Source organism: Hypomesus nipponensis, chromosome 4, assembly GCF_054491055.1.
Source record: "Hypomesus nipponensis isolate SF chromosome 4, ASM5449105v1, whole genome shotgun sequence".
Classification (NCBI taxonomy): domain Eukaryota; kingdom Metazoa; phylum Chordata; class Actinopteri; order Osmeriformes; family Osmeridae; genus Hypomesus; species Hypomesus nipponensis.
This window is the reverse complement of record NC_140364.1, coordinates 1,959,956-1,978,238: the sequence shown is the minus strand read 5'-3', so window position 1 is coordinate 1,978,238 and position 18,283 is coordinate 1,959,956. Positions and strand designations below refer to the sequence as shown.

The 18,283-nt window shown below is 45.2% G+C and overlaps 2 protein-coding genes across 2 annotated transcripts; one reads left to right on the top strand and one right to left on the bottom strand.

Moving 5' to 3' along the window:
- Window positions 1-2,891: 2,891 nt before the first annotated feature.
- Window positions 2,892-11,484, bottom strand: LOC146294948 (BOLA class I histocompatibility antigen, alpha chain BL3-7-like). The gene is made up of 7 exons (XM_084695584.1): window positions 11,342-11,484; window positions 9,681-9,947; window positions 4,577-4,852; window positions 3,962-4,285; window positions 3,342-3,464; window positions 3,200-3,217; window positions 2,892-2,969 (listed from the first exon to the last, which is right to left on the bottom strand). Exons 1-7 carry the CDS (start codon window positions 11,388-11,390, stop codon window positions 2,920-2,922), a joined length of 1,107 nt encoding a protein of 368 aa, XP_084551710.1. The 5' UTR covers window positions 11,391-11,484; the 3' UTR covers window positions 2,892-2,919.
- A 2,298-nt stretch (window positions 11,485-13,782) lies between these two features.
- Window positions 13,783-17,954, top strand: LOC146294947 (tapasin-like). Its single transcript, XM_084695573.1, has 9 exons — window positions 13,783-14,009; window positions 14,183-14,371; window positions 14,591-14,839; window positions 15,005-15,364; window positions 15,812-16,132; window positions 16,404-16,505; window positions 16,698-16,726; window positions 17,252-17,290; window positions 17,676-17,954. Exons 1-8 carry the CDS (start codon window positions 13,949-13,951, stop codon window positions 17,261-17,263), a joined length of 1,323 nt encoding a protein of 440 aa, XP_084551699.1. The 5' UTR covers window positions 13,783-13,948; the 3' UTR covers window positions 17,264-17,290; window positions 17,676-17,954.
- Window positions 17,955-18,283: the final 329 nt, after the last annotated feature.

The following is an 18,283-nucleotide window of genomic DNA, read 5'->3' as shown; positions in this document are numbered from 1 at the left end:
GGAGATTGACTTCTAAAATACATGACTGAAATAAACTACTTTCTCTCACACAACTACCAGTGACTAGTGGTCCAGTCCAGAGATTACAGCCATCAAGAGCAGATTCCATCTGAGATGTCTGTTCGTCTGTGTTTAATTGTTTTTCTTTTGCTTGTCTGGTCAGTACAATACAATGTGATGGTCTTTACGTCTGTCAACTCTTGAATCTAGACATATTAATTCCATTACCTTCTGCAAACAGCTCCTTCCACTGTCTTTCCCTATGAACCACACAGAAATTTAGCGTCAAATTATTAATTAAGCATAATTGATAGTTTGATGTGTGCATGTCTGGGATCCAGAATGGTGACTGAGGAAGGCACAGGGACACACACACTGTCATAAATACACATGCAAATGTTGAGGGAGCTCAAACATTTGTTACTGTAGCTCCTAAAAGGACATACCATTCCTTCATTCTTTCCATCTCTTTCTTTCCTTTTTTATTTCTCTCTCATGCATGTACACAAACAAACACACTTTTGTCAGGAATAGACAGTTGAATCTAAACACACGACACAGCACAGGAAAAGAGAATGGAGTAAGAGGTGTTTTAATGAAGGGTTGGGGGTGTAGGAGAATGAGGGCAGAGCAAGGCGATGGTGTAAGGCAGGTAGGGAAGGTCGGCTGTGTGGGCTGATTCAGCATCCAGCCAGCCTCTCAGCATGGTGCATGTCCTCTAAGCTCTCAGAGGTCAAACAGCCATGTCTGAGGTATATCTGAGGTCTCTGTCATCTCTGGTGACGTGACAACCCTGGATTTGACCTTTCATGATGCATTTCAGATATGATGTTGTTGTTGCACTGTGTCCTGTTAACTTAGATTGTTTCTTGGCACCAACCACAGTAATACAGAACTGTGCACTTCTAGATCTTGTCTATCTGCTTTAGTTTCTATATTCTTTGTGCTCCTCGTTGGTAAGTGTCTGCTAAATGAATACCTGTCCTCTAACACATTACGTCACCACCTCCCATAACCACAAATGACGAGTGTGGATGTGTTCAGTAGGTTTGACATAAGTGAAGAAGTGGGTACACTGAAGTTCATTTACTGTATGCATGGGAGAGTTCAGCTGATGTTTTCAGAGGTTAGGGAGCCCCACTCCCACACAAAACAGGGTGTCTCAAAGTAGCAGATTCAGTCTGTCTGGAAACCAGACCTTGATGTTCTGTAGCCCTGCTGCCCTGCATGGTTGAGTTCCTCCCTTCTCTGTGGTGGAAAGTCCCTGCCTGCCTGCCTGGTCAACAACAGCAGGTGTAGTGAAGCTCTCACAGGGAGAGATGGAGTCACATCGCCCCCTAGAGGGGAAAACGTGTTATACTTGTAGGTTGCTTTGATATGACTCTTTTTCCAGTTCCTCCAAAACCCGCTCAATGGGGTTTAAGTCTGGAGACTGCACTGGCCAGTCCATGACTTGAACCCTACTGTCTTGTTAATTTTGGTAGTGCTGACATAACCTGGAGGTATGTTTATGTCATTATCTCGCTGTAGAGTGAGAGCATGCATACCCACATACAGTATTTAGTATACTTTGATTAGTAATCACACCCATTACCAGTTTAACACAACTACAGTGAATGAGTTTATCTGATCACTGACTAGCTTACTGACTGAAGCTCTCCAAGCAACTTAGATCTTCAGGAAACACAAAGAACACAGTTGAACTCCTTTAATTTATCTTTTAACCACGCATACATAAACCACGCCCAAAATATTATAATCATGACAAAAGAATCATCTCCTGAAATAAAAAATAGATCGCACGTGATCTCATCTTACCCTAAACATGAGATCAAGAGATGAACAATAGCATTTCAGACATAAAAAACACTATAAACACTGTTGTCTATGGAGCTCCCATCAGAGATAGAGATATGAAACAGGAGGAAACCACTGTCCAGGCCACCAGCAGCAACAACATGACAGTACAAGCAGTGGCAGCTGGTCTCTGATGACTCACTGAGATCTCTCTATGCTGGTCTCTCTAAGATAGTCTCTCCAGTTAGCTATAGAAGAGTGTAGCTGACTTCTAACATGTTTAGGAGACTAATGGGGAGAGTCTCCCTTCATTTTGATGTTATAAAGCTAGGTTAGAGTTGTTCCTTAAGTGTGATAGAGTAAACAGTTATACACTAACAGAGCCTTCCTGCAGACTGGTGCTGAAGAGAGGAGAGGTCTGCTGTTGATCTGAACAGCAGAAGCACTGAGTCATCTGTCTACAGGCTGCCAGCATGATCATACATACAGTATCTGATCTCAACACAGTTAGAAACCTCTCTATAGCCTCTGACTATATTATATACTATAAACTCAGTGTTCTAAACATGACGTCATTACTCCCTAAGAACCCGATACTGGACAGTTTTGACAGGACACAGTCAGATAATGTCATCTGGCAGAACATGCCCCATTAATTATAATATGTACAGTAATAGAGTATTAAGCTGAGCAGAAACACAGAGAAACAAAGTATGTTTTGGTGAAGCATGAAAACAAGAATTACTGTATGTTTTGGTACAAAGTAGTTTGTTTGAAACATAAAATCCTGACAATCCTTTTATCAGGATCAAAATATTATTAATTGCTCATTATTAAGACCAGATCAGTAATCAGAGACACTGTGTGAAATTGGCGTTGTTCCTTTCTGCACTTCATGATTGGTGAGTTTCGTTTCTCTCCATCCTCCACTCATCTCTGCTTCTCTCCTGTTAGGACACATTAAAACCACAGAACAGTAAACACTAACCTTTACATTGTAAAACCAAGACTCTTGGTGAGTGATTTGTTGAATCGAGTCTCTAAAATATCAGTTTAACATGTTACTGTGATAAACACAAACTTCCAGAGACACTCACCTTTGATTGGTTAAACAGAGAGGCCTCATGCGTTTGTTGGCGTGTTATTGGAGGAGTTAGATCCACCATCAGAAGCTGCATGGAGAAATAACCAGAGCAGTTCAATGAGCTGACCAGGAACACACAACTGACATGAAGGTAGTCACACATCATGGATACACATACACACACACACACAATATTGACCTACCAAAAACTCAATTTAAGAAGGATTGTCTATGTGATGCACATATCTATGTATCTATGTGAACATAGATATACTGTGAACATAGTACACTGTCTGGATACTTCAGTTTAATACTCACTGTTTGCTGGAACAAAGCCTGAAACAGAGATGACAGCGTTAATATCACTAGAATAACTATGATCACTGATCATCCCCACTATTAGCACTAGAGAGATCCTTACACACACAGATGAGGTCTAACAGAGTTCCTCTCCTCTCACCTTTCTTGGCATTCTTCTTCTTCCAGATGACGACTCCACAGACGATGGCGACCAGCAGAAGAACACCAACCACAGCTCCAATGATGAGACCAGAGGAATCAGGACCTTCTGGCCCATCTGCACCTGTAACAACCAACACAGAACATTCAGACTGCAGCTTGGAGCCTCACATGCTGCTGATGTCACATTCTATGGAGTCATTAGGAAGAGATCAGATGGTCACTCTGAGAAAGAGAGAGCCTTAATATTAAAGTAAGAACATTCTAGAACTGTGTATGTTGTCACCAGTAGCAGAACCCTCCAGGTAGAACACTTTTTAAACATGGCATGGTAACAACAAGGTTCAGGGTAAAATATGTACTGTATGTAAGAAAGTGTTTCTTATATACTAGTGTAATAATTGGACCAATACGCTGTTCCTATTGGTCCAGAAGACCAGTTAATAAATCCGACCTACGGTGTTTATAAGTATGAATACAGACTAGTAGTGTATATTAGATTTAACAGAACAGAGATACAACACTAAATACTCCTCCTAGTCATCCCTCCATCATTCTATCCTCATGTGAGGAAGTACAGTAACAAATGTATATTTGTCTTCTCAGCCCTGCTGGTCTCACCTGGGTTGGTCCTTCCAGTGTTTCCATGGTTGGTCTTCACCACAGAGCGCTCCAGTCTGGTGACAAAGTCCTCCTGAACCCCCGAGAGCTGAACCACACACTCATACCTCCCGCTGTCCAGGTCCTCAGGCTTCACTGTCAGGTGAACACTGTTCTGGAAGGTTCCGTCCTCGTTGTGGAGAACCTCTCCATGCTCCACATCCTCGTACACCTGGTCTCCATCTCTCCTCCAGAACACCATGACACTACTGGGGTAGAAGCCTGTAGCGTGGCAGGTGACTGGAGAGGAGGGGCTCTTCTGGAGCAGAGACATGGAGGGGGGGACTGGAGGAAGACACACTATTTTGAACAACATTTTAAATAAAACATTTCAATAACATTCTTTGTTGTACAAACGACTTAGTTAACTCAGTTCCAGTGATTTCTGTGAATGCACGTGTGACGCAGGTGTAGAGTAGGTGGTAGCTGAACCAATAGGAAAAAATGGAAGTCATATTGTTAAAAAATTGCCCTAACTCTATGATACATACGGTAATATTTTGCATTGCGATATATTGTGCCACGATATATTGTTACACCCCTAAGAGTTTCGTAGATAAGGTCATGTGACTCTACCTGTCCTCTTCAGAGTGCTCTTCCCATAGTCCACATACTTCTTCAGCCAGTCAATACACTCCTGGGTGAGGTAGTTCTTCCTGTGCTCAACCTCAGCTCTGTTGTCCCACTTGAGTTTGGTGATGACAGCCTGCTGCACTGGAGCGATGTATCTCAGGTTCTTCAGATCCAGAGATATAAAGTCTTCTCCATCATAACCAAACTGATCAAACCCATCTGTAGCTCCAGTCTCCTCATCCCACTCACAACCATACATGTTCTGGTATGTGTGCACACCTGAGAGGGGGAAGAGAGAAAGAGAGTGTGAGAGTTAGAAAGAGAGAGAGGACCAATATCAGTACAGTCCACTGCCTGCTGAGTCTAATAAGATATGATACACAACATACTGTGCAGTATAAACACAAATTGTACAGTATTCCATGGTAGGAGAACACACACACCCTACATGCATAACATCAAGTTGAACACAGCTACATTGCATCCGACAGAAACACACACAAATGCACAGCATATACTGTATGTGTACTACACCTGTGGTTCTGTACATTCAGATATACACACAGCTGACGTGCACAATGCAGAGACACACTAAGATCCACACTGAGCAAGACAGTCTTGGTGAAAGACCAGAATGTTCCATAGGGCAGGACCCTATCTCCTGTTCCTGCATAGAGAGGCAGCTTGATGGACAGTAACCCCCCTGGACACACTGGTCTATCATGGGGGGGGGGGGCAGACCCAGTGTGACTGTATCCAGAGAGACATGGAGTCCTGTGTTAGAGCGGGTGCTCTACCTCAGCTGGTCCCACCTCATGTCAGGGAGGACCCTCTACCACACAGGACCACAGAGGGGCTCACTCAGGATGAGGTCACACATCATGATGTCATCATCATCTAGCAGAGGTTCAAGCAGCCAGTCCTGAACCTGACCCCCCAGCACACACACTCTCTGTCACTGCTACAGGGAGTCAACACCACCTACAGCCTGCACAGTGTGTGTGTGTGTGTCGTCCCTCTCTTCTACTGATGTCACTCCACCACTCAGACTGACTGACAGACTGGCAGCGTTAACATGGAGACATGGAGAGAGAGAGAGGGTGTATCTACACTGGCTGATGTTGCCATGGTGACATCTACAGCACCGGGTTGGAGGTAGCCACTGTGTTCAGTGCAGTGGTGTTGCTGTAACGTGTGTGTGTGTGTGTGTGTGTGAGAGAGAGAGACGGTGTGTGGGAGGTAGGGGTGTGTATGACCAGACCTCCAGGGAGATACCAGGGGTTCAGTATGGGTCTCTCCCTGTAGACTCGGACACAGAGGAGCGTCTCTCTGCTCTCTCCCTCCAGCTGCTGGGATGGTTTCTTACTTCCATCACCTCAGTCACATCTCAGGTGAGGACGGTGACATGTTCCTCTGTCACTGTCACCAGACGACTGCAGGGCGGCTCTCATGGTCCTGCAGAGCTGACGCCAGCTGGCTGAGGAACAGCTGGTCCTGCACATCAGCTGACGTGCAGGGCGCACCACAACGCCTCTGACAAAGACCCTGCAGGAGTCTGATACCAGTGACAGCCGACGTCATCGTCGACGTCACACGTTTAGAAGAAGTGTCCTGAAACACTAAACTATGGACCACAGCGACTGGAGGAAGACACCAAAGAGACGCTCCTTCCTGTTGAAGTCAGTCAGACGGAGCACAGTGTTACCCCCAGCTAGTGGGCCTGGGCTCTGGGTGAGTCAGAGACTGTTACATCAGCTCCTGCCTTGCCTCTTCCTCTCTTCCTGGGTCTCCCTAACCTGCTGCCACTCCCCCAGCTCTCTCTCTCTCCCCCTCCCTGTGTGTGTGTGTGTGACAGAGAGAGAGGAGACTGGTGTGCTGAGGCAGAGCACATCCCACCAGCTGCTCTGTGTTCTCCATCCAGACCTCTAGAAACCCTCAGCCCTGCCTCTCCCAGGCTGCAGCTCCTAGCCTCTCCCAGGCTGCAGCTCCTAGTCTCTCCCAGGCTGCAGCTCCTAGCCTCTCCCAGGCTGCAGCTCCTAGCCTCTCCCAGGCTGCAGCTCCTAGCCTCTCCCAGGCTGCAGCTCCTAGTCTCTCCCAGGCTGCAGCTCCTAGCCTCTCCCAGGCTGCAGCTCCTAGCCTCTCCCAGGCTGCAGCTCCTAGCCTCTCCCAGGCTGCAGCTCCTAGCCTCTCCCAGGCTGCAGCTCCTAGCCTCTCCCAGGCTGCAGCTCCTAGCCTCTCCCAGGCTGCAGCTCCTAGCCTCTCCCAGGCTGCAGCTCCTAGTCTCTCCCAGGCTGCAGCTCCTAGCCTCTCCCAGGCTGCAGCTCCTAGCCTCTCCCAGGCTGCAGCTCCTAGCCTCTCCCAGGCTGCAGCTCCTAGCCTCTCCCAGGCTGCAGCTGCTAGCCTCTGCTCAGTCAGGCTGTGCTTCAGGACGTTGGCTCCTGTGTTGGTCTAGTCCTCCTGCTGTGCCTGCTTGTCCCTGGCCTGATGCTGCTTCTCTCTCTGCTCCAGTTCCCTCTGCTCTGACTCTGGTCCCCGTTTACAGTCCCCTCTCTCAGCCCTGCTCCCCTACCTGGACCCCCGCTCTGCTGCCTGCTGGGACCCCACTCCACACCTGCTCCCCCTGCCCCAGCCTCAGTCCTGCCCCTGCCTCAGTCCTGCCTCCCTGCCCCTACCCCAGCCTCAATCCTACCTCCCTGCCCATATTCCCCCTGCCCCAGCCTCAATCATGCCTCCCTGCCCCAGCCTCAGTCCTGCCTCTACCCCAGCCTCAGTCCTGCCTCCCTGCATCCTACTACCCCTGCCACAGCCTCAATCCTACCTGCCTGCCCCAGCCTCAGTCCTGCCTCCCTGCCCCTACTCCCTTTGCCCCGGCCTCAATCCTTCCTCAAACTCCCCCTGCTCCAGCCTCAGTCCAGCCTCCCTACCCCTGCCCGAGCCTCACTGCCCCTACCCTAGCCTCAGTCCTGCCTCCCTGCTGTCCGTGCTCCCCCTGCCACAGTCTCTGTCCTGCCTCCCTGCCCCAGCATCAGTCCTGTCTCCCTGCCCCTACCCCCCCTCCACCAGCCTCAGTGCTGACTCCCTGCCCCTACTTCCTCTGCCCCAGCCTCAACCCTGTACCAACTGTGACTGTACCAACACCAGACCCCCGCCTAGACCACCCTACAGAGTCTAACCACTGGAGCTGTGGGATGACAGTGTGGCTCTGTGTGAGAAGCAGACATCAGAGTTCAGACCTGGATGTGTTCTAACTCCACTGATGGTGCAGATGAACAGTGGAATGTTGGAGCCCTGGGTGTGTTCTGGGTTCTGTATGACTACAGTCTGTTCCTACATCTCTGAACACTGATACAGTACTGGAGTGTGTGGATGTGTGTGTGTGTGTGTGGATGTGGACTGAAGAGTGAATGTCAACACGTGTGTGTCGTGCATGTAGTGCTGGAGCTTCACATCCAAGCCCTCTGGACAGTGTGTGTGTGCTACAGAGTGATACGTCCATACATGTGCATCTGGGTGTCTGACTGTAGTCCTGTGTGGATGTGTACTCTGGTCCTGATGTGTGTGTAAGTGTGTGTAGTGTGTAGTGTGTCCTGAGTGTGTGTATGTGTGTAGTGTGTACTGAGTGTGTGTATGTGTGTAGTGCGTCCTGAGTGTGTGTATGAGTGTGTTCATAGTGAGCTCCACTGTGTGATGTCGAGTCTCAGCAGATCCTGATGGTTCTGACAGCATCATAACCCAGGACTCCTTCACCATCAGACAGTGTGTGTTTGAGTGTACATGAGTGTGGATGTGTGTGTGTGCGCGTGTTCAAGTTCAAGTGACTTGGATGTGAGCGTGTCTGTAGGGAATCAAACGTTGTGTGACACTGAGTGTCTGTATGTGATGTCGTCATGTTGTGACGTGTGTATGAGTGTGTGTGACGTTTCCTCGGTCAGACGTGCTGCTGCTCTGCTGCCCTCTGCTGTCCCCTCAGAGACAGGCAGGGAGGAGTCGACAGCTCAGGGGCCAAATGTACCAAGGAGCGTACGCATGACAATGGGCGTAGAAACGTGTGCGGGTGTTTCTACACAGAGTTTCCGATTGATGAAAAAGCACGTGAGAACCTGCGTACCTTCTGCGCACGGTAGAAGCCGTGCGTACGCCATGTTTAGAGATGTGATGCGGCGACACAGAGTGACCGAGAGGCAGAGAGGATGTGCATGCATAACAAATGACAGTTTGACTTGATCTACAGTGGGAGTAAGTTGTGTAGATTATCTAAAAATGATGCCAATTATCTCACTTCAGCCTATTTAGGCAGAAAGAAAACGTGTGATTTGGGCCATTTCAGCAGGAGCTGCAGACAGGGAAGGGATGAGCCAATCCACCCTCTGTCATGTGACGCCAGAGGTGTGCAATGACATGATCTGCCTGTCCCCAAAGTACATTAGATGACCTTATACTGTGGTACAACAGGCCAGCATTAAAGCATAATTTGCTGCAAAAAAAAAAAAGTTTCCCAAATGTGATCAGTGCCATCGACTGCACACATGTTACGATAAGGGCACAATGGGTTGATTATTTATTTTTGTTTTATTCTATCAACGTTCAAACAACTGCTAGTCTAAGGCCACCAAACAAGATGCTCCTGCTATTTCGCTAATTAAGATCTCCATTTCACATTCAGTACAATTTCTCTTTTTCCGTTTTTTTTGCTTAGCCATTTCTCATATAGAATCCTTCATTGTTCACAATGGGTTAATTGAGAAGTTTGAGAAACCTGACAAAATAGGGGTGTTTCAACAACCATGTAAGGTAGAATATGGGAGTTGACTGGGTGTGGACAACAAGCTTGTTCACGTGCCACCTTTTACAAGTTAAGTGGAGTCTATGAACATAAACGTGTGATATCGGTCGCTTACGCAGTGTTCATAAATCTGAGAAAAACGTTGCGTACAGAGTTTTCCCAGTTTTCTCCGTATACACTTTTACAGATGAATTTACACAGAGTGTGGTAGAATTGGCCCCTGCTGGGGAGCACATCCTTGGTTTAGCTGCTGCAGAAAGCAGCTTCAGATTATGAGGCCTCATGTATCTGGATGTAAATGTCTGAGGATGTGTTTGACAATACCTCCAGTTTGGTTGAAGCGCTGCTTTGCAATCTCAATGTTGGCCTTGAATGACTGCTGGTCACCCATAAAGTTGCCAGTGTTTCTCTCCCAGTACTGTGGATCTCCTTCAGTTGCCTCGTCCATCCAGTCCTGTTTGGGCACGGCTCTTGGGTTGTTGCTGTCGTAGTAGACCATCTGAACGTTATCCACCATTCCTACAACCACAAACTCTGGGAAGTTTGGGACTTGAGAGGATGCAGTGTAGAAATACTTGAGGGAGTGTGTCCCTGGAGACAAAATGTGAAGATATACAGACATGTTAGTCAGTACAGTTGAGCAGTACTGACTACTACTAGAGAGGTGGTGTTGGGTGGTGTGTGTGTGTGTGGGGGGGCATTATTCCTGGAGCATTTACAAGATCAATACGAAATATAAACAATAACCATCAAATTAAATGTCTTATATACAATATACTTAGTGTTACTAGAAAGTGTGAAACCCTGGTCATGTCTAGTGATGCAAAACTTGTCCCAGCTGTGCTACATACTAGTGTACATAAAGTGGCTCCAAGTCTAGCTGTTGCTGTACAAATCATTGCACTATTTGTACAGATTTCAGTTCATAGTCTCCAAAGGCATAACTGTGCAGTCCAGTTTATTTACTGTAATTTCCTTCCTAACACCACCTTATGTCCAGGCAAGTAAAGTATGCTTCTTCTGTGAGCACAGTTTTAACCAGTATCTATGTTCTTCAAGTAAATGTTATTAGAAAGATGTCTACACTGTTGAGAAAGTCTGGGAGTCAAGCATTTCATTACCAGTAACTGGTACAATACTGTTGGTTGGTCTTGGTTGATCCTCTGACAGTTTTATGAAGAAATGCATTTATAAAATTGTGGATCAATAATTAATTATTTGTTATTAATAACGAATGTTATTTATCCATTAGCACTTTTAAAGTGTTAACCTGTCTTGTGTTATTACTTGCTAAACTGTAGCCTACTTCATGCATCTGCAAACTGCCTTTCGGGAACAAAAAGTGTACTAAATTGAATAGAAAAAAGCACAAAACACAAACTTTGTTATACTCAGCCGTTGTATCTGATTTGGTATTTGAATGTTCTAAAAATAAAATTAAAAAGGTGTAGGGGAGTTTCTCCCCACCCAGGTGTAACTAGTTACCAGGCAGAACTGACACGGCAATGTTACAAAGTGGTTAATCAAAGAGCAGAATAGAGCCACACATGTTAGGTTAGCTGAACATAAAGGACAACCAATGTCTCAGCTTACATACTCAAGTCCAGTTTTTGTCAGCAATTAACACTTTCCAGTTCACATTGTAGCTCATAGCAAGCAGATGTAGGATTAGCATAGCCCACTGAAATGAAGTCCCACTTCTCTGTGACAACATATTTTGCTTAGCCTATAACAGTTTGACTGATAAGTAGATCGAGGCCATACTTACAACTGCACTCTACTTACTACATTTCACATTTGATAATATGCTGTTATAAAGGGATACCGATTCTAATTCTATAGTTAGGTCTATTTTCTGATTAGAGCAAACAGAAGAGCATATTCGATTAAATTCTTACTGTTTAACTTTACAAACACATTATCAAAGAACATTCATGCTATTTAAATATACGTTTTGTAATTCAAATACTGTATAATTTACTGACCCGCGTGCGCTCCATTTATCCCCAGAAATAGAAGAAAGAGGAGATTCATTTTGATGTTAGCCGCAGAATGTAGCTAAACAAGAACTTATCTCGACGCTTCTTGCTGAATCAGAACTGACAGAGACTGACTTTCTCTATCAAGAAGTAACGCAACAATGAGGAGAGAACGGGGCGCTCTTACCGGTAAATATTAGTAGTCTGGGGATTTGAGCCAATGAAAATAAAGATCGCTGTTGCGCGTCATTAAAATCCAAGGTAGACAAAGTAAAAGAGGTTTGTTTTGGAAACCAAAAGTAAGAGCTCCGTTGAAATCACCTGCAAGCCTCTTATATGGTGTTTATGCTACAGTTTGAAAGTCAGAGGATTTTGTCCATGAGCTTAAGGATAGGGATTTTATTAAATTATAATTGTATATCGGTATTGTATATAATCATCAGAAGAAAATAGGCAGGCTCATTGCTCATAGCTTAATTAATTATTCTCCAGAGGTTTTTGCCAGTCTTAAATTGGTCAGGTGTTATTATGACCTTTGGTAGTTTTCCAGCCTGAGTGTTGAAGGACGATCAAGTATCTGAAAACAACAGCATCCCAAACAGCTTCATTCTGTAATGAAAAGTATGAGACTGCATAACCTGTGGTGGTTTGGTGAACCCATCTTGTAACAATCTTCAATGTTTTGGATTCAGTTCTCTTCCTGTCAGCTATGTTCTAACTCATACCTATAGACTTGACTTTACAGAATGAGTCTTTGTTATGTTGTGCTGGAGCCAGGCTGTTATGAGGCCTCAGTGTCTGAACACCAGAGGATATATTTGTCTGCAAGATTTACAGTGTGTGTGTGTCCTGTAAGGATTGGTTACAATCAAACTACATTTAGAAATAATTTAAAGTACTAGAATGTAGAGGACTATAAAAACATACTGTTTAACATTAGTGATAATATGAGTGAAGTAGCACAAAGTGACACTGACAGTATGAATGTTGTATTTGTATGTTTGGGACCATTCTAGAAACAGTGGAGCCGACATTAATGACTTTATGAGTGAACCAGGAGGCCATGCTTTAAGAAATGCAGTTGGTCTATGACACAAAACCTGAAGAATAATTTACTACAGTCTTTAAAAGATCCATCATGATGTATTAAAATAGTTTTGATGGGTGTATGTGGGTTTGGTAAGAAACAAAACTAGGTAGTCTCCAATGATATCAAATAAAACATGCAGTAAACCGAAAGAAAGAGGAGAACAATCTGCATATCGATATGGTTTAGTTGAACAGCGTCAAGCTGTGAAATGCAACAATAAAACCACATAACGCAGCAAAGGTTTGGAAAGTACCTGTCTACACAACATGAAGACACACCCACACATGATACGGATGGAGAAGATGGTGGATCAGGGTCACACCCTGTTCCTTCCTCCATTTTGAGTGTCATCTCTTCTCTAGTCCTGAGATGAACAACACTGTGCAGGATTCTTATGACTTTACACATCCTTATACACATAGCTGAGGGAATTGTCATAATAACAATGTTTTGTTCAGCTGTGAGCACAGACACTGAGTATGCTTTATCACGATGTGAGAGGAATGGTGCAGATGATTTTGGTTGCTTGTTTGATGATTCTTGAGTTTTTCTTACTTTTCTTTGTGAGGAAGTTGTATCAAGATGCAATGTTGATTGTGAGGATGATTGATCATTGTATTTAGATGATATGTTTATTCTGGAATACTGAGAATTCAGAAAATATAATGTTGTTCTGGAACTACTAAACCCTCCTTGAGAGCATTTTGTCATGGACCCCGATGAGGCATTGAAACCAGTCAATGAATACAGACCGTTTATGACTGGAAAGTCCCTTCTAATGAGCTGGGTAACAGTGCCCTTATAGGTAGAAGCATTTAACTGCATCTGATGTTTCTGAGAAATCAGCTGCCCGGTCACTTGACTGGCTGGTCGATCCACTTTGAGTGTTTCTGTGCCAACTGGCAACAACAGAATGACAACCAGGAAGTTAGTTTGAGGTTCATGTCTGCCTGTCTTTCAACCCAGAGCCATACTTTTATTTATACGGCTCTCTTTCAACCATTACATGCTTTTTGCCACCCTATTTGTCTGGATTCTCGAGACCAGGCTATTTCTGGCATATTGCTTGTCAATTAAGGTTTAATTACAAGTGAGCTTAACATGAGCAAGTTGAGATCAGGATCTGTTAAAATGATTCTTGCATTAAAACATGTCTTGATATTTTCAAAATTGTTTCAGATGCATAGAGAAATCAGGAGGGCATGGAGAAAGTTATATTCTGTTTCAAGATGCAAAATTCACAATTTTTTAAATATTTGGTTTTCCAGGATCTGATCATGTCCTGAAATAACCCCATATTACAGTAACTGGTCATAGGCCGCCATTCACTCATGTACTCTGACCAAAAATGGTGTTAGATCGCCACGGTGTGGATGATTATGCGTGCAAACTGCAAAGTGAAAGTGAAACTAAAAGTGGAATTTCAGGGGAAATCCAACGGCCAAAACACTTCTTCATGAAACGGCCTTCGTGAAAACTTAAAACTGCAGACAGATTGGTACAACTGTCCATCGACAACAATCATGGCAAATATTTCGACAATTTACAAGCTTTCTTTGCTCGCATTAACTTACTTCATACACGGTAAGCCAAAGCCATTTGCAGCTATGGCGTACGTTATATCTACTTTAATGTAAAGAAAACCTTAAGTTATTTTTCATAGATGTATCAGATATGTGAACAGTTTGTCTTAAAAGTTGATTTCCATAACGTTGTTAAATGCGCAAAACAAGCTACATCGCTGTCTCCTTCTCCAGTCGGTGCGTCGACTTGCCCGGTTCTGGAGTGCTGGTTCGTGCAGGAGAAGCCAGGCAGAGGGTTCCCTGCGGCTATGACCCAGGAGAAATCTCTGTTGGCCATCAGAACCGACCCAGAAAGCCATGGAACTGGGTCACTACTGAAACCATCGTCAGACATAAACCCAGAGAGGGTCTATTACATCACAGGTCGGTTTTAACGTCACGTTATGTGTTGAAATGATATGAGTGTGTGAAGATGAGGTGGTTCAGATCATGTTTGACACACTGAGATGCCCTTTAGTTGGAAAACCAGCAGTGACTCCTAACCTCAGTCAGTTTAGTTTGATGATACAGTAAAGCTGGTTGATACTTCACATCTCACTGATAATCCCTGAGAATCCCCCTTGTGATTCCTGTGTGTTCCAGACCCTGCTGCCACCTTCTGCCACTCCTCCCTCCACCCACCAGGGGGTGCTGTGGAGAAACCCCAGTGTGAGCTCAACCCTTTCCTGCCGCAGCCCTCCACCGTCCAATGGGCCGCTCCGCTAACAGACTCTGCCCTCTGCCCCATCTACCTGCAAGCCGATTGGTACTCTGCTGCCTTGCAGGGCCTTGACAGACAGCTGACCCTGTCCAGTGTCATGCGCGCTCCTACGGCAACTAAAGAACCCCAAGGTGCAGACATCTACATTAGATACAGACTAATAATATTAGCCTAATATTCTTGTTCTCCCTCTTCACCCCATTTGCTTTGCCTCTTCCCTCCTTCCTTTTCTCTCCATCTATCCATACCTTCCTCCTTCTCTTCTCCCCTCCTTCCTCTATTCTTCATTCCCCCAGTGATCCTCAGTGTGTCCAGCAAAACCGTGAGGGTCCAGTCCAGACTGGGAGAACCGGTTCTCCTGGACTGTGGGTTCTGGGTGGACCCCTCCTCTCCCCTCTCCGGGTCGGGCTTTGCCGTGGAGTGGCGGTACCAGTTCAGGGGCGACGGACGATTGGTCCTGGCCTACGACGGCAAGGGCGACCGGTTGGCTGATAACTGGGAGGCAGGGGCGGGGCTGGATATCAACGCCCTCCACAAGACAGGAAACGCATCACTGATCCTGCAGGAAGCCCAGGTGCGCCACTCTGGAACGTACATCTGCACGGTGTATCTGCCCTATCTCCTGGCTCAGGTGGCGGTGGACCTGGAGATAGTGGGTGAGACTCAGCTACAATACACTTATATGTAGTCTAAATACAGTATACTATTAAATTAGGAAATTGATCTTATAAACATATCTGGAGATGGAGAAGGAAGCTGCAGCATGAATATTCATTCAAGAGTTATTCATCAAGTTAAGACTAATTCTTATTTACAGTAACAACCTCCTACATTATGGACAATACCAGAGCATGAAAGTGGTGATCATCCTTTAATACCTCACTCTGGCTGTCCCTCTCTCTCTCTCTCTCTCTCTCTCTCTCTCTCTCTCTCTCTCTCTCTCTCTCTCTCTCTCTCTCTCTCTCTCTCTCTCTCTCTCTCTCTCTCTCTCTCTCTCTCTCTCTCACTCTCTCCTCCTCCCTCCTCTTTGTCTCTCCCCTCCTTCCTGTATCTCTACTCCTCCCTCTCCTCTGTGTATATCTCTCATCCTCTGTCTCTCCCAGAGCCCCCCTCCCTCTCCATCTTCCCCTCCCCGCTCCCCCTCTCCGCCCCGGGCCAGCTGGTGGTGGTGCAGTGTGAGGCGTCAGGCTTCGCCCCCCTGTCCCTGGAGCTGGGCTGGGAGCTGAGCGGGGCAGGGGGGGTCCAGGACCTGGGCCGGGGCAGCGTGACGGGCCACAGGCAGGCCTCTGATGGCACCTACAGCCAGAGCTCCCGTCTGGAGCTGGACCCAGCCAGGGTGGGGGGGGAGCGGGGGGGGCAGGTCAGCTGTGTGGCCGTCCACCAGGGGGGCACCCGACGAGTCAGCGTGTCCCTCAACGTGATTGGTGAGAGGAGCAGCACCGCTGGCCTATCACAGCCTTTAACCAGCTTATGAAATTCATAACACATTGTTTATGATACCATGTAAAGTACAGTGTAAATGTATTTACAATGGCCTAAATGGGATTGAGATACTGCACAGTATAATCTTACACTGATGCGCAGATCACATTGATAATGAAAGAATAAAATATAATGTGATATGTTGATGATTTAATAGAAGAGTATGGTTCATATGGTCTAATTTCTTTTTCTCTTTCTCTCTGTCGCTCCCAGGAGTCAGCACCCACTCTATTGAGGACTCCATGGCGATGGTTGCCGTGGCGCTGGGACTCTATGGTTTGATCAAGGTCTTCTCCTGGACAGTCAGCAGCTCTGGTAAATAAGACATCATCCATCTATCTACAGTATACATTTATCTATTCATCTGTCAAACATGCATCCATCCACCCACTAATCTACTAACCAAATGAAAACCGAAACAACCAACCAATCAGTAGAACTATCAATAACCAATCAGTCTATCAGCGTGGTGGAAGATGTGTCTAACTCTTACTTGTATTTCCTCAGACTCCACTGCTGCTGACACACAGGAGAAGGTAACACACAGGCTCCTCTGACTGTCTTCCTCATGTCTGACTCTCTTCCTCATGTCTGACTCTTTTCCTCATGTCTGACTCTCTTCCTCCATGTCTGACTCTCTTCCTCCATGTCTGACTCTCTTCCTCCATGTCTGACTCTTCCTCATGTCTGACTCTCTTCCTCCATGTCTGACTCTCTTCCTCATGTCTGACTCTCTTCCTCATGTGTGACTCTCTTCCTCATGTCTGACTCTCTTCCTCCATGTCTGACTCTCTTCCTCCATGTCTGACTCTCTTCCTCCATGTCTGACTCTCTTCCTCCATGTCTGACTCTCTTCCTCCATGTCTGACTCTCTTCCTCATGTCTGACTCTCTTCCTCATGTCTGACTCTCTTCCTCATGTCTGACTCTCTTCCTCATGTCTGACTCTCTTCCTCATGTCTGACTCTCTTCCTCATGTGTGACTCTCCTCCTACCTGCTGGGTTTACTTCAGACTGGCTTGGTGCTTAGTTAACCATCATTCTAACATGTCTCTGTTACAGAAGGAGAATTAAAGAGTAGGAGCTGCATAGGGGCCAGTGGTAAGTAGGATGGATTTATGTATCTGTTTAATAGACAGTTTTATTCTAAGGGTACAGGGGGATTTGAACCTGGGACCTGTTCATCTGCAGTCAAATGAAATGCTGTACATTTGAGCTACAAGCCCCAAGGTTCAGTAGTTCTTACTATACACTATAGTTTATAGATATACTGTAGATACACTATAGATATACTGTATAGTTATATACATGTGTGTATATACAGTGTATACTGCATATGTCAATATACTGCATATACTGTATGTATTGTCAATAACTATATTAAATTGTATAGTATAACATGTAATTATAGTTACAGTTACACATAGTCTAGGTAGACTACAATATTTACTGAATGTTCAAATAGTCAACTCATTTTTCTTTCCAGTGGTGCCTGAGAACTGAAGAGACCAGGACTGTTTGTAAATGTGCACATTTATACTTTTCCCTAAAGAAGTAAAATGGCTGAGTGGTTGTTAATATTCTTCTTTCTCTCTGATGATATTGCAGTAGAGACAGTAATTTATTGTACAGTTTTGTACAGAACGAGGATGTCGAGTTTTGAGAGTTGGGTACTGTTGTTGTTTTCTCTCATCTCATATTTAGGAAAGATAGTTGAGCTTTTCCTTTCATTGTTTGTAGCTGCACATTTGCATAAATTGAATAAAATTTGATTATCTTTGATAAAAAAATCTATGCTGTGTTATGAATCTAAAAACATAACTGTATGGTTATTAGTTGAGAGAGGGTACGTTTGATTGTAAAGCAGGAAAATATCTCATGAACCTGTTAGTCCTATATATGAACCTTTCAGATGAAAATCCTGGTATTCTTTGTTTCTGACCACAGACAACATAAATAGCTCCAGAATAAATGAATAATCTAGTCTAGATCAGTGTTTCCAAAACCCGGTCCTCAGGACCCTCTGCCCTGCATGTTTTAGATGTTTCCCTTCTCCAGTACACCGGATTCCAAGGAATGGGTCATTATGAAGCT